Raw genomic sequence first — 15,747 nt, 5'->3', positions numbered from 1 at the left:
TAAAAATGTATCAGCCTGAATTCTGTACCATTATTCGCAGAGGCACCGAGTGCTGCCCAGTGCTCTTGTGCTCCTGTTCACTGTTGAGTCAAAAGGACGAGGTCAAATTCACTATCAATGTACTGTAGGTGCAAATCAAACTAATTCATTTAAACTATTTAGTTGAATTCTAATTTAAAAAGTCCAGTTTTATTAGTACTTACAGACAGAATAATTAGTTTTTATCTAATGTCATGTTAACATACTGAGTGTTAAGATCACAACCATAGCAAGAAATTGCATTTGCATAGTGCCCCAACCAGGGGGACCCAAAGCAGCATGTTCAGCCTATTCTGAGGAGAATTAAAATGACCTGTCTTTATCGGTAGTTGTCTCATGTGTTTATTAAATTCCTTAAATGCTTATAAAAAAATAAATGGATCTAAGATGTAAATATTACGACAATAAACTGTAACTGGTGTTTTTGTGGCATAATTAGGTCAAAATCATTGGACTGGACTGTCACAGTGAGTGACCTCTGCTGTGTCTGACAGGTATGATGGGAATGATTGACAGCAACCCATCATTCCCATTAGTGAGGATATTATTGGCATCAAAAAGAATTTATTCTAGTGGGGCAGAAAAATGAAAGAAGAAGAAAACGGAGAAAGGTCAAAGGATAAAGGTAAGGCATTTGTTTGTGATGTGGCGTGGATGGTTAATACACAGCTGATGAAGTAGTTTGATTAGGTTATATACAGTAGTTTTATGTTTCCTTTAAAAATACAATGCTGGTTTATTATATTTTTTAATTCAGGCAACAGTCATGTTGATTTCTGTTTATCATGTGCAGTGGCCAAACAAACAATAACAGATCCAAAATGATCCAAAACACTAACAGATCCAAAAAGGGGTTTGAGTGTTCTTGCACATTTATTTATTGACATATTGAGGATTGTTGTTTTCCTTGTATTATCAGTGGCTCAATTTAAGATGTTTAATTTTAATATGAGGCTACATGACGAGAGAGTCGAGAGAGAGCGCAGGTGATGTGTTGTTCTGACAAGCAGAGGTGACTTTTTAGAGCTGTCAGTCCTGACCTTGAGATTCTAAACTCTACCTGACAGCCACAATGGAGAGGGGGGCGTGACGTTGGTGCAGCACAGCCAAGAGAAAAATATGACCAAAGAGATGATTAAGTATTAAAGAGTTTTATTTCCCTTGTTTGGCTACATCTCACGATCAACTGATAATTAGTCTGTGATCGACCACTGGTTGGGCACCCAGGATCTAAAGCAGGGGTGTCAAACTCAAATGACCTGGGGGCCAATGAGCATCTAGTCTGGTCAAGCGGGGCCAACATAGAGGAAAAAAAGTGGAAAAAAACAACTGGGCAATATAAGATATTCATTATGATATTAGACAGAATTGCAAAGTACAAGTGCTTGTATTGATATAAAATGATTCACAATAAAAACATATTTATGATGCACAAAAACGGAGGATAATTGTGATTAAAACAGCTTAAATATATGTCATTTCATGTTGAGTGTAATACATTAAATAAAGCAATGATTACAACCGAATGTCTTATTACTATTATAAAAATATTGCCGGCAAATACATTTAGTCTTATGTTCTGTCTCTATTCCATCACCTTGCACAGTGGAGGGCCACCAGTTTGACACATGTGATCTAAAGGGTTAGGAATCTCTTCGTTGTAGCAAACTAGGGCCCCCTACAACATCTTGCATAGGGCTTTCACAAAGCTAGAAACAGCCCTGGTTAATGTGGCGTTTATGCTCGAAATCTTATTATGAGTAAAGCAGGTTTATTGCTTCTTCCTATGTTGCTTCTTGCTTAGGTACATGTGCTGTGCCAAAACCCCCAATGACAAATTTAGTTCTTCATACTTTATACATACAGTATACCTCATAAGGCCCCAGCTTACAAAACAGCACTTACATACACACGCACGCACGGACGCGTGCACGCGCACTTCCTCACCCCGCCCCAATACAATCCCTCAACTATGATGTCACGTCATCACCATGTTGGGAGGAGGGAGCAACGGGATCGGTACTGGGTTCAGAACACATTAGCTTTCGCAGTTTCGACACACGTAACCATCTGCCCAGACATTTATCATTAACTGGAAAATAGTGAACACAACGGGAGAGCTGGACAGCAGGAGGACGGCATGGGAGAGCACACGGCGTTATTGCTGTTACTGGTGGCGACCTTGACGCTTTCATCCGAGGTGAGTGAACACCGGAGAAATCTGCGGGGGGATCCGTTCACTGCTGGCTCCGCTCAACTGCGGCGGGCGGGCGTGCTGGCGGGCCTGTAGCGGTACCAGGCACCTGGCACCGGTCTCCATCCACCGTGTCATACACAGACAAACAGACAGGCAGACAGACGGTGAGAGGTGTGCTAAAGTAACGGTTTTAAATTAACACGAAACCGATGTTAGTGCGTGAATTATAACATATCGTCAGTTATTTGCATCTGTGTTACAACCGTGCTATTGCCATAGATAACACTAGCACCGAACATATTACTCATCCATTGTAGCTAAGTGTGCCTCACATTTATTTTTAAGACTTCACTGACACGTTGTGTTTTTACAGTAGATACATATTTACTGCGCAGATTTAGCAAACCCGAAGCGACTCGGGCCTGCTGTCAGATGTCAGTGATTGACAGCTCGGACCTGACATGTTTTTGTTTGTCTATATTAGATTATTTTTAAAACTCGGTTGAGTTACAACGTTCTTTTTCATAATAGCTATTGTTATAATTAGTTGTATGGCTAGTATACAGCTAAGTTAAATGGCCTAGCTAATGCAGTAAATAGAGCTTAGCGATCTACGCATTCGCTATTTTTTTTACTCTAGAAAATCACACGGATTAAAATAATTTCCTGCTCACATAAATCAGTCAGTCATAGTTGATACATGTTGGCGGGTTCAAACAAACCCGATAATTGACCCGTTTACGAGTATGTCTAATAGAACACAAGCTCCTGAGCTGAAAAGAATAATCTATGTCCTTTGATGCCGACATTAGTTTTTAGCTCTGCTAATAAGGAGACCTTAATCCAGCTGCGGTGGAGCTGAAGGTTGGTGAGATTGCTGAGGGAAATTGTGGGGGAAAGGATGCAGACGTTCTAGTTTGACATAGGCAAGATGGCGCCTGGAGCTTACTGGTGCTGCTGCTGGACCACAGACAAATGCTCAGCTAAGGATCAACTGGAAACAGGATCAGCAAGGACCAAAGTGCAGTTGATTTTACATAGAGAGCACTCATGGTTATGCATATTTTTGTGGCTGTTATGAAAAAAGACAAAAAAAAAAAAACTTTACCAGCTGTAGTTTTCCCAGCCAAAACCTCTGTGGGCTGCAGTGAAAATTGTTAAAGGGTTGGTACAGGCTTTTTGAAGTGGGGGTGTATGAGGTAGTAGAGTTGATAGTATAATGTTTTGCTGTGACCAGAGAGAAATGTATTTGCCCTACAGAAGAAGATCTAGAACGTTCTATCTTTACACTATATTTTCAGTGGTTTCTCTCTCAGACTTTTTTACCCCAACAGCTGTAGTGTACTGCCATGAGAACACTCAGCACTCCCACTGTTGTGTTTTGAATGTAAGAATCCATCCATCCATCCATCCATCTTCTACCACTCTATCCCCACATGAGGGTTGCGGCAGGCACTGGTGCCAATCCCAGCTGGCATAGGGCGACAGGCGGGGTACACCTGGACAGGTCACCAGTCCATAACAGAGACAAACAGCCACCCACTCTCACACTTAAACCTACGGTTAATTTAGAGTGTCCAATTTGCATGTAAAAATATGTTGAGAAAATATAGTGCCATAGGAAAAGGCTGTATGATATCATGGTAAACTGCTGAAACGATTCAAAATATAGTATGTTGTTTGACTGTTTTCACAGGGCTACAACACCGCTGTTTTCTCTGCTGTCCTATTCACATCAAAAAAATAGACAAATCATGTTCTGGTTCTCTTGTGTGCCCCTCCAAACGGGCAGTGGGATGAATGCTGCCTAACGCATCAGCACCTCATACAACCCTCATTAAAAAAAAAAAACTCAACCATCTCTTTAAATTGACAAATTGCAGGACACATGAAGAAGCATTCAAGGACAAGTGTTAATAATGGTTATGTCAATATAGGCCAAGTTCTCTAGTATTTATAATATCAAGTCCTGGACTGTATATTGTAGCTTGAAATTGCTTGTCCTTACAGGTACACTACATAAAGTGCGTTGGTGCTTTGATTTTGTGTAACTTATAATATACATTTGCATAGCACTGCCTGCGTAACCAAGCCTCAATTTCATTTCACATAAAAAATAACCATGCATTGTAATATATGAGGGATATCATGATGCAATAACATCACAAGTTGCTTGAGCAGAGAGGAACAATTGGCTATTCGACCCTGACTCACAGGTACATATTCTGCAACACCACAATCACTAAAAGCTGCATTCAGTAGTTTTGCTATTTCTTCTTATTGTAATAGTAGGCTATATTGTCTTTCCTACACGTAATTTGTACTTTCATATAGGGATTAAACAAAGCCTTTGTTAAGCAAACTTAACAAAGAGCACATGTGCTTCCCTGTAGCTGTAATGCGTAGCTCTCTGGCTTATGGGCTCAAGGGAATGATATTGACATATACTCTTGCCAAGGCAGTAGTTATTTCAGCATTTATTTTATATAATAACCTAAATGCACAGTAATATTGTGGAGTTATTTAAAAGGGTCTTGATCCTTATGATTCACTAATACTAGCACCACATAAAAAACGATGTATGTCCAGGATTATGAAAGGGCATACAATGAATAGAAAGGATCTATAGATACATAAGCTAGGGGTTTAATTATGATTAGCCATCTATGTACAAATAAGTATTCTCCTCTTTTGTCACTTTGTCCAGGTGCCAGGAGATGACTCTGTGGGTTTGCTAACTGAGCCCCAGGTGGCCATGTTCTGTGGAAAGCTCAACATGCACATCAATGTGCAGAGTGGCAAATGGGAGCCTGACCCTTCGGGCACCAAGAGCTGCATTGGCACCAAGGAGGGCATCCTGCAGTACTGCCAAGAGGTATTTAAGCAGAGTGAGACAGCAGTGCAGAGAAAAGGAGAGGGAGGTGGGTGGTGGCAGAACAGCATAGAATAGACAAACAGAACCATCTCTCACTGTGCTCCAGGTGTATCCAGACTTGCAGATCACAAATGTTGTGGAAGCCAACCAGCCTGTGAGCATCCAGAACTGGAGCAAGAAAGGTCGCAAGCAAAACCGCAGTCATACGCACATTGTGGTGCCGTATCGCTGCCTGGGTAAGCAGTTTTACTGATTTGAGTGTATTTTTACTAGATGTGTGTGTGTGTGTGTGTGTGTGTATGATTGCACATGTGTGAATAAGTTTACAAAATTACTCCAATTGAAGAACAAGACCGTATTCATTTTTGCAGTCGGGGAGTTTGTGAGCGATGCCCTTCTCGTTCCCGACAAGTGTAAGTTCCTGCACCAGGAGCGTATGGACCAGTGTGAGAGCCACCTGCACTGGCACACTGTAGCCAAAGAGGTGAGAAGAAACAACAAGATCATCTTTTATCTCACTATATAAACTTCATATTGTATGTGGTGGTGATCCTATTATCCTCAACTGTTGTCACTACCTTTCCTATTTTTCTTTTTTTTTTGTTATTGTTTATTTAATGATTCATTAACGTACATGAGAGTCCTGAGGTTTCATGTCGTTCAGATATGAGAAGCAATGTTGGAAAGTATGATTTGTGTCTGTTATTGAAATTAGTCCTGTGGAGACCGCACTATGAATCTCCATGACTACGGAATGCTGTTGCCATGTGGCATCGACCGTTTCCGAGGAGTAGAGTTTGTCTGCTGTCCATCTGAGGCGGAACGGGAGTCTGACAGCACAGAGGTAGAGGGACAGGAGTCGGATGTGTGGTGGGGGGGAGCTGAGACTGAATACACCGATAACAGGTGAGGGCATTCAGCACCACACACATTCACACAGACACTAGTGAACTCAAATATTTAACGAGATGTTGTCTTTGCAGCATGTCACGTCCGGCAGACACTGAGCCTGCCACCACAGAGGATGATGAAGACGAGGATGAACAGATGGAAACATTTGAAGGGGATGAAAATGGAGATGGCGATGAAGATGAAGAGGATATCGAGGAAGACGGCGTGACAGATGAGCGGGATAGCGATGAGCGGAATGCTAACATTGCCATGACAACCACTACCACCACTACCACTGAATCAGTTGAAGAAGTTGTCCGAGGTAAGAAAGCTATCAAGGACAGACTCGTTGTTTATTTGAGTACAGCCCACGGTTATTTGTTGTTATGTCTTGTTTTCTAGTTAGATAACATGGCATTTGTATGTTTTCCTTTGACTTCAGAAGCTCACAGTTTTTCATTAATGTTTTATTTTGCGTTTGCCTGTGTGCACATATCTCAGCTGTGTGTTGGGCTCGTGCTGAGTCAGGCCCTTGTCATGCCATGCTGGAGCGATGGTACTTCGTGCCTAAGAAGGGCCGCTGTGCTCCCTTCTTGTTTGGGGGCTGTGGGGGCAACAGGAATAACTTTGAATCGGAGGAGTACTGCCTAGCTGTCTGCAGCAGCTCGTGTAAGTCCCGGGACCAGAGCCGTCTTAACCCCGGTCCACAACACAAGCCTGATTCCTGTCCTCAGGCTGCCGTTGATCGTCTCTATGTCTCATTCACTTTCTCTGTCTCGCTCTATCTTGAGTGTCGGATGGCTTTTAACCACTTTGGTTGCTCATTATCTCGCCTTGTGTTGAGCATTGCAGGATCATGTCCTGTTGTGGTTAGCAAATGTCATGCGGTTTGTAGTTTTTTTTTGGCTAAGGGTTTGTAAAGAAGCTTTATACCACTTTTGTGTTTTTATGAATATGAAGCTGCACCCGCCGCTAGTTCAGCATAATAACTGAAGTCTGACTATTTTTTGTTGCTAAACTAAGCTAACTGGCTTATGGTACCAGATCAGTCTTCTCTTCCAACTCAAGACAGATTCCCAACTATTTAAATTGAAAACAATGAGTTAATATTTACTAAAACTGCAGTCGTTTGCAGGTTTAGCAAGTATTACTTAAAGAGAAGTCAGTAGAGAATCTGATGAAGACTATTTTAAGTCATGGATTAATATACAGAGTACTCCTTTTCAAAAAGATCTGCCATTTTAAATAACTAGGGCTGTTAGTGTTTTGATGTTTGAACACTGCTGCGAAAGGAAAATAAAATGGAAAACATTGGCGAGCGGTTTAATGAGTGTTGTTGTTGGAAAGCAGCCATGATGCACTCCCTGTCACGCTCACATGAAGCAATCATCCTCCTCCATATAATTTAACTTTTTTCATCATTTTCTAACCAGTAGTACTATGGGATACATCTTTCAGCATGTGGATGAGTAAATACTGAACCATAAATGTGTATGTGCATGTATTTATAACACATGTGCTTGCATACCTACAGTGCACTACGCAGTTACGAGGTCTTGTGTCTGTCTAGTAGTCTGACCTGGGATTTGTGGGTTTGTAACAGTGTTACCAATCTGTCTTTTTTTGTGTGTGTGTGTGTGTCTGTGTGTGTGTGAGAGAGAGAACAGGGAGTGTTGTTAAAGCTTAATGGGTTGATTCGCTGTTTCCACCCAGAGAAGCTTCGCACCACTGAGAGGTGCAGCAACTACCCTGATCCTGACTCAACAGTTTTCATCTAATCTCCAGACTCCCACATTAAACAACAACACATAAACACGCTTACACTGGGAAACCCTTTCACCCTTTCTCCCCTCTAATCGCCTGTCTTTGTTAAACCGCCTGTCTTTCATTACAGCAGTTTGCTGTGTGTGCCTAACCTATGATATTTGAATTAATATGTGGTTCAATTTATTGCAGGTCTTACTCTCTTTTCAGTGTATGCGTTGTGTGTCTGTCTTTCTTGAATTGAAACTCCAATGTTGCCTCTACAGTTTGCTCTTTGTGTTTTAACTGCATCTAGATTTTCTTGCATCCCTTTTACTTGTACTTTTATTATGTGACTTGTTCAACTCACATTTTACAGTTTTTTACCTTTTGACACCTCTCTCATTGTTCTCCCTCAGTGCCCACTATGGCCCCCAGTTCTGCAGACGCAGTGGATAAGTATCTTGAATCTCCTGGTGACGACAGTGAACACACGGACTTCCAGAAAGCCAAGGAAAGCCTGGAGGCCAAACATCGTGAAAAGATGTCCCAGGTTTGTGTGTGTTTGTGCACGTTTGGCCTCCACATTTCTCCTTGTCCAGAAGTCCAGACATGTGGTCTGATGTTACAAAGAAATGAAATGGTTGCTTCTCTCTCTGACATGACACACTTTTGTGGCTAGGTGATGAGGGAGTGGGAGGAGGCAGAGAGACAAGCCAAGAACCTTCCTCGTGCTGATAAGAAAGCTGTCATCCAGGTAGACCATGCACCACACATTAATCACACAGTGAACCATGAATCAATGATCATTATTGGCAAGAGTATTTATAAATATTTCCATATTAATATAGTACTTCAAACAGTTTATACAGTATCATGCATTTCAATATTTTCTTACACCCCTTGATAACCATGGTTACTGTCTGTGTCGTGCCATCTTTGCTCTGCAGCACTTCCAGCAGAAGGTGGAGGCTCTGGAGCAGGAGGCAGCAGGAGAGAGACAGCAGCTGGTAGAAACCCACATGGCGCGGGTGGAAGCTCTGCTCAACAGCCGCAGACGCCAGGCTCTGGAAAATTACCTGAGTGCCCTACAGGCCAGCCCTCCATGGGTACTTCATATTTACAAATATCCACAAATACACCTTTGCACTTTTCAATGGAGACATTATAGACCTGTCGCATCATGGGTGTGTGCACATGCAATCATTTAATGGTTGAGTTCAAACACAGCTCACAAAAGCTTTCTTTGTAATTTTTCACACTACTCTGCTGTCGCAACTGGCAAGCAACATGCTGATGTTTTATGTATAACGCTTGTTTTTAAAAGGGATTTGTAAGAGTAATAACCTCACTAATGCCACAAACTCCTCCAGCCCCGTCAGGTATTGAGTCTGCTGAAGAAATATGTCCGTGCAGAACAGAAGGACAGGCAGCACACGCTTAAACATTACGAGCATGTCCGCTCAGTCGACCCCAAGAAGGCTGCACAGATTCGACCTCAGGTACTTTACCTTACACACACAAGTCAAAACATGATTTTCATTTAAATTATGTATTCTAGTAGATTATCACACATAGAATTGTGATTTATTAATGAGAACAGCTACATTTTTTGACCCTTATTGTTTACTATTTTACTTTCTTGTGACCTCTAGGTTTTGACCCATTTACGTGTGATAGATGAGAGGATGAATCAGTCATTGGGTCTGCTCTACAAAGTGCCCGCTGTGGCTAATGAGATCCAGAACCAAGTTGGTAAGTGCTGGCTCTGAACTTCATTCTTTCTGGGCGTTTGACTGCTGCTTTTTAAATATCTGCTTAGGATTTGCTTCTTTGTATCGAGATGTTGTGAAAAGCAGTGATTCTAAATACATACAAACCGTTTATTGTAAAAAACACACACACACAAACTTGGTCTCATTGACTGATATATGGGATATTATATTTTTATACACAATGGCATGACAGACAGATTTTTTGGGACAAGGCAAACATACTGTTTGTTTAATCTATAGAGAAATCAACGTCTAAAAATCACAAGTTTTATTCATGTACTGTACTGGATATACCATGTAAATGAACATAGTCTTTCAATTGCAAAACAAAATGCTGAGTTGAAACCTAGAGATTTTTACATTACATTACATGTAATTTAGCAGACGCTTTTATCCAAAGCGACTTACAATGGAATTGAGTACAATCAGCCAGGGGTGGGCTCAAACTTGCGACCATGATGTCTTTCGCACACAGGGTAGGGTCTTAACCACTGAGCCACTCCATCCCAGATTTGTGTTTTCCCTGGCAGCATGATAGGTTTAGCAACCTACAGCGAGGTATCTACTGGACCATACTCGTGTCCACTCATATGTGCTGTGTTTTATCATCTATATTCCTCTGTAAGGGAACATGTTCTGTTGAAGCAGACCTGAAAGTAGTGATTGAGAACATTAACTCCACAGGAAAATGTTTCATGATGTTTTAAATCAAGTGAGAAGTAGTTTCATTTCCCCGTAGACTCTATTTCAACTGAGTTTTCTTTTCTTTTTTGGAAACCAGCAAAGTCGTCTCCTGGTGGTTAACTGTTATTCCCATCATAATAATTATTGGGCTTCACTTCACCTCATCTATCAAAAGAAGGCATCGGACAAAATAGTATGAACTTAAAGAGCTTATCAAACAAAGCAAAACAAAGCTACTCCACTTCCTGTCGACAGTGCTTGGAAGGGCATCTCCCTTATTTAAAGTAAATGTAAAAGTGAACAAAAGAAAAACTACCACTGATGGGCAGCAGCTGATGCGGCCTGTCAGTTTCCTGGTACATTACTGTGCTCCACTCATGACTGTAACTTCATATTTAATGGATTGGTTGGAAACTTATCTGAACTTCCATCAAGAGAGGGATCACCATATTTTCCAAAAATGCATCAATTAATTTAAGTTTTCATCAGCATGCTGTGAAAATCTGCTTTAGGAGACCATAAACCTGTTGTAATTTAGCACAGATGTCTCAGATGTATCTCAATCTGCTTATTACTGAGAAAGAGGTTCTAATTAAACCACCATCAATGTGCTTTGGGGTACACAGAGTGCACAAATTAAGTTACCCTGCAACCTCCTGTAGTGCTGAGGGCGGACGGAAATGTGTTTAACTCTGAGCCTTGGGTCCAGTGATGAATGGCATGCTGATATCGCAACATCTTTGCAGGTTGTCTGCAGTAATCAGGGCACTCTATGGACTAAACTCAGCATGCATTTTTAACCGTCTTCCTTTCCCTCATTTATCATGACACTGTTTCTCTCCCTCACTAACTTTCTTCTTTCCCACCGTAGCGGTTATAATGCAGAGAGTCCAGACAGATCTGTCTCAGCAAGTCTCATCTCTGCAGAGCGACGGGCGGGTGAGTGGAGCTGCACCCACTCACATATGCACAGAGTCTGTCCTGTATCTCTCTCTCTCTCTCTCTCTCTCTCTCTCTCTCTCTCCTTCTCTCTCTGTCTCTCTTTCTCTTTCTCCCTCTCTCTCACACACACAAACACACACACACACAAATATAAATAGAATCACCTTTAGCCCTCAGAATGATAAAAGACAAAGTCAACACGGTCATGATCAGAGACGCTTCGGTGCGGGAGTTTGTATTTCAGAGGGTCAGCTGATCACAAGCAGTGGTGACTGTAATCAGATAATGGCAAATAAACCGAAAAATCAAACAGATTCCTCTGAAAGACAGTGATCTCCCTGGAGGGCACTGCCTCTGAAAAGTAAATAAAAAAAGATCAAACTGCTGAGTGTTTAAACCTTTGGGGATATTTGTCGTTGATTCTGCTTCTGTTTAGCTTTTGTGAACAGAAACGATGTTACATTATTTGTTTTGCTGCATCCTTCATCTGGAAAGCTCTGTCAAGCAATACTATCAGACCTGACTGAGGAGTGTTTGTGCCTCGGCAGCAGCAGTGCAGGAGGTGGGCGGGTACAAAAAGCATTTCTCATCAAACTGCTGAATAACAGGTTTTTTCTGCAGTAGATTTAACTTTCTTTGTTTTCAGTCATGATCCAACCTGTTTGCAGCAGTCTCGCGTTACTATCACAACCTTTCTGCTGCCTCTGTCTGTCTTGACAGAACAAAAAAAACACTTCCTGAAATACAGAGAGTTGTATGGAGCTGATGGGCTTAATCAACATTGTGTGAGCTCATTTGACAGTGGTTTTGATTTTGATTTGGTTTGAATGTAACTGACAATTGGTGATATTTAAAAGTTACGCGCCACAGTTTTAAGCCACAATACACAAGCCAGCATTAGTACATCACTAATACTGGCTTGTGTATTGTGGCTTAAAACTGTGGAAATTGAGTCCTAATTTCAAGCAGATAGTCTTTTTTTTTTTTTTTTAAATCCTCCCCAAAAACCAGATTAATGCTCTTCTGTGTTTGCAGATGGATGGTAGGGTGAGTTACGGTAATGACGCTCTGATGCCAGATCAGGCCTACAGCTCTGCTCCGATGGACCCTGGCCTGGATGGATTCGGCTTCATTCATCCTGAGAGCTTCAACCAGCCCAACACGGAGAACCACGGTAACACACGCACACACACCAAAATACCATTGTTGATAGTGAGATAATCACCAATTTCTTCACCCAGTAGAAACAACTTTATTTGTTGTTAATTAGACAAATTCATTTATAATATAGAATTGAACATTTCATCTTATTTCCTCTAAATTGTATTTAAATTTCTGTTTCAGTTGAGCCTGTTGATGCTCGTCCAATTCCAGACAGAGGGCTGCCCACACGACCTGGTGAGTGAGTGTGTGTGGATTTCTGGGTCAAGTCAACAATGGAGTCACGTATTTGCTGATGAGCTAATGAATGCTACCAGTTTCGGGGATTCACTGGGCAAAACACTTAGTCCCAAATTGTTCCTGACAGCTGTGCTGTAAAGAGCTTTGTTTTTTCATCACTGTGTTAATTTTGTGCATATTACTCTCTCTTATTTACTTACTTATATTATGTGTAATGTCAACTTAAATTGCAAATACCTCCAATACAAATACAGTCTTGTTCATATGAAAGGATAATCTTACTGCACCTCTTTATGCATGTTTTATGTTTACATTGTCTGTCCCCCTGTCCTCTCAGTCTCTGCCCTGAAGCCAGAGGAGATGCCAGAAGTACGGATGGAGACGGAAGAAAGGCAAAATGCTGGTTATGAAGTCTACCATCAAAAACTGGTATGAAACCCAACAGCGCTTTGTCATTTTGCTCCGCGTTGTGCTTTGTGCACATCAATAATTTTTCTTTTCATTAACAACAGGTGTTTTTCGCTGACGATGTGGGGTCTAACAAAGGTGCCATTATCGGACTTATGGTTGGAGGGGTTGTCATAGCAACTGTCATTGTCATTACCTTGGTGATGCTGAGGAAGAAACAGTATACCTCTATTCATCACGGCGTAGTTGAGGTAAAAGGGCTGAATGGATGTGTGCTTTTGCTCATCCGTTGGACATTTTGTTGCACTGACATTTGTATTTTATCTGTGTTTTGTTAGGTGGACGCAGCAGTGACACCAGAGGAGCGTCATCTGACCAGGATGCAGCAGAACGGCTATGAGAACCCCACCTACAAATTCTTTGAGCAGATGCAGAATTGAAGAACTCATCATCAACATTTCCTTCTGGCGTGTCCCCAAATCACACACTCTCACCACTCGCAAGGTCTGTTCCACTCGAGTCCTTTGCCCTAAGCCTCCACAGCTTCAGTCTCTCTCTCTCTCTCACTCTGTTGAGCCGTGAAACCATGTTTCAGTCTGTATGTTTACATGATATGTATGAAAAAATGTATGATTGTGTTAGTCCATCTGAAATATATATACAAACATGTTAGTCTGACTGAAATTGTGATGAATCGAATTTCTCACCCAGATTACGTGATTGGGATTTGAGCTACGACAGCATGTGTACATATATAGTCAGACCAGATTAAAGCCTGGTTTGGACTCTCTGATCATGTGCCACTGTTTCAGCCCCCAGCCTTTACCCAAAACTAAAAGAAGCAACCAAATTCAGGCTGATACATGGCAAGGAGACAGATTGTATGCTCTGTTAGCCTTAAGAATTTAATATTTTCAAGTTTATTGAGCGACATACTTCATTCAGACAACTGATTCCTTGCTATTGCCTGTATACTACGACAAGTACAGTAGTCGAGTTACAACTTAATTGTGCATGGAAATGAGTGTGAGGTTTGAGTCAAAGGAACCTGACATGGAACAAAGCCTTCTTATACCCTGATCCCTTGATTGTACAGAGCTTACATTCACCTGCATTTGGTCAGACAAGGGTTATCCTGTTTTAACGACCCAACCCAGCCACCGAGAACAAAACCTCATAGTGTTTGTACTGAACCACCGCCACCCTGTTGAATATTTATTTTAAGTCACGACAGTCCCGCTCTCGCAGCTGAAACCAGAAATGTGTGAACCTGATTAGTTAGCAGATTAATTCCAAGTCGCTCCGTCATCACTCCAGCTGTTTTCTCCCTTTACCTCCAACCACGTTCCTGTTCCCCTGCTCTCAGATGACAGCTGTGCTGTTTGATGACATAACAGCTTTTAGAGCTGGCAAACGAGAGGAGGGGCTCTCAGAGCTGCACAGTTACAGCCCAAGTGTTTCAGGTTTGTTTTTCAGAAAAGGATCGAGAAAAAATATCAGAAAAAGAAACATAATCAAAATATGTAAAAGTTAATTAAAAAAAAACATTGAATGTTTGGGTTTTTTTTAATGTGTAATATATTAAGACAAAGAATAGCTGTAAGTATATGTAGTGCATGGCAATATTGATGACAGATACAGTTAACTGTATGTCGAGGTCCTCAGGTGCGGTCCTCTTACTAGATATTTTAGCAGGATTGTACATTTGTAGTGTCTTCTTTGTGATCTTGTGATATGAAGAAGAAAGAGTATTCAGAATCTGGTCTGCTTTGTGGTCACACAGACTTGCTTTAACTGAATCTTGGCTCTTAAAGCTCATCTCCATGCTTCACTGTTGTGTTAGCTGCATGGGCAAAATGCTCTTACTGTATGTAATATATGAAGTGTAATAGTATCCGAAAGGAAGACGATCGTGTTACTGTTTGCGTTCTATGCACTCTGTCATTTTGGAAGTCTGATTATTATTACCAAATATTATTGCTGTTAAGTCCCTGATAGCAATTCACTCTGTCACTGCTGCGCAATGTTTCTTTCTTTTTAGAAGGAAAACCAGGGAAGGTTTTCTGAAATTATCATTCCAGATTTGTTTCATTCCACCATCTCTCCTGATTGTACATATTTGGAAGATGGACATCCAGCTCTCAATGTTAAATTTTCCCTTGTCTTTTTTCCACGCAATCCCCATATTTATCCCATCTTTCTTTCTGTCTGTGTCAGCAATATTGTACAGTGCAGCATTTTGGGGTCTGCATGCGAGTATTTGATAAACAGACGGGACTCTCGGTCAGCTCTGCAAACATTAGAGCAGTTTTGTAGATGGTCCAATTTCCTCTGGATTTGTTCACATTCACACATTATATTTTTGTACATTTCCTGTGTATATGTGTACAGTCAGTGCATACGTTTGTCCTGTGGTGGATATTTCTTAATCTTCACATCTATAGTAAAGTAACAGTCCTCACAAAGAGGTGAAGAGAAATTGGAGAAAAACCACATCTTACATCAGCACTTCCCTCTCGCCCCTCATTTAAATTATTTAGGCCACCTTCAGTTAACACGAATGTGACTTGCATATCATGCATTTATACCACAGATATATAACACATATCACATCTACACTGGGTGTCTTTGAAGGCTAGTGACAAATAAGTCTGTTTGTTTTCTCATTGATTCAGTGACCTTCCTCTGTGTGTAGTTAAATGAAACGTTTGCTTAGAGTAAGAAAATTCTTTCTACACTCATTATACCATAAATAAAATTTTGAATGTACATAAAACGTTTTGGTTGGCTGT

At 41.2% G+C, this 15,747-nt stretch overlaps 1 protein-coding gene across 2 annotated transcripts; it reads left to right on the top strand.

Moving 5' to 3' along the window:
- The first annotated feature begins 2,036 nt into the window (after nt 1-2,036).
- LOC122765448 (amyloid-beta A4 protein-like) lies at nt 2,037-15,735 on the top strand. Of its 2 annotated transcripts, XM_044019697.1 has the most exons (18): nt 2,037-2,239; nt 4,944-5,111; nt 5,218-5,347; nt 5,483-5,595; nt 5,827-6,017; nt 6,095-6,324; nt 6,504-6,671; nt 8,165-8,298; nt 8,428-8,502; nt 8,696-8,854; nt 9,119-9,247; nt 9,401-9,500; nt 11,076-11,143; nt 12,182-12,320; nt 12,491-12,544; nt 12,885-12,976; nt 13,060-13,206; nt 13,294-15,735. In XM_044019697.1, the coding sequence occupies exons 1-18, from the start codon at nt 2,180-2,182 to the stop codon at nt 13,393-13,395; spliced, it is 2,259 nt and encodes a 752-aa protein (XP_043875632.1). In that variant the 5' UTR covers nt 2,037-2,179; the 3' UTR covers nt 13,396-15,735. The 2 variants fall into 2 exon arrangements, with proteins under 2 accessions (XP_043875632.1, XP_043875633.1); XM_044019698.1 differs by lacking the exon at nt 6,504-6,671 and having other exon boundaries at nt 2,038-2,239.
- Nucleotides 15,736-15,747: the final 12 nt, after the last annotated feature.

The sequence above is a fragment of the Solea senegalensis genome, linkage group LG2 (assembly GCF_019176455.1).
Source record: "Solea senegalensis isolate Sse05_10M linkage group LG2, IFAPA_SoseM_1, whole genome shotgun sequence".
Taxonomy (NCBI): Eukaryota; Metazoa; Chordata; class Actinopteri; order Pleuronectiformes; family Soleidae; genus Solea; species Solea senegalensis.
The sequence above is the reverse complement of the archived record's forward strand: the minus strand, read 5'-3'. Positions and strand labels throughout refer to the sequence as shown.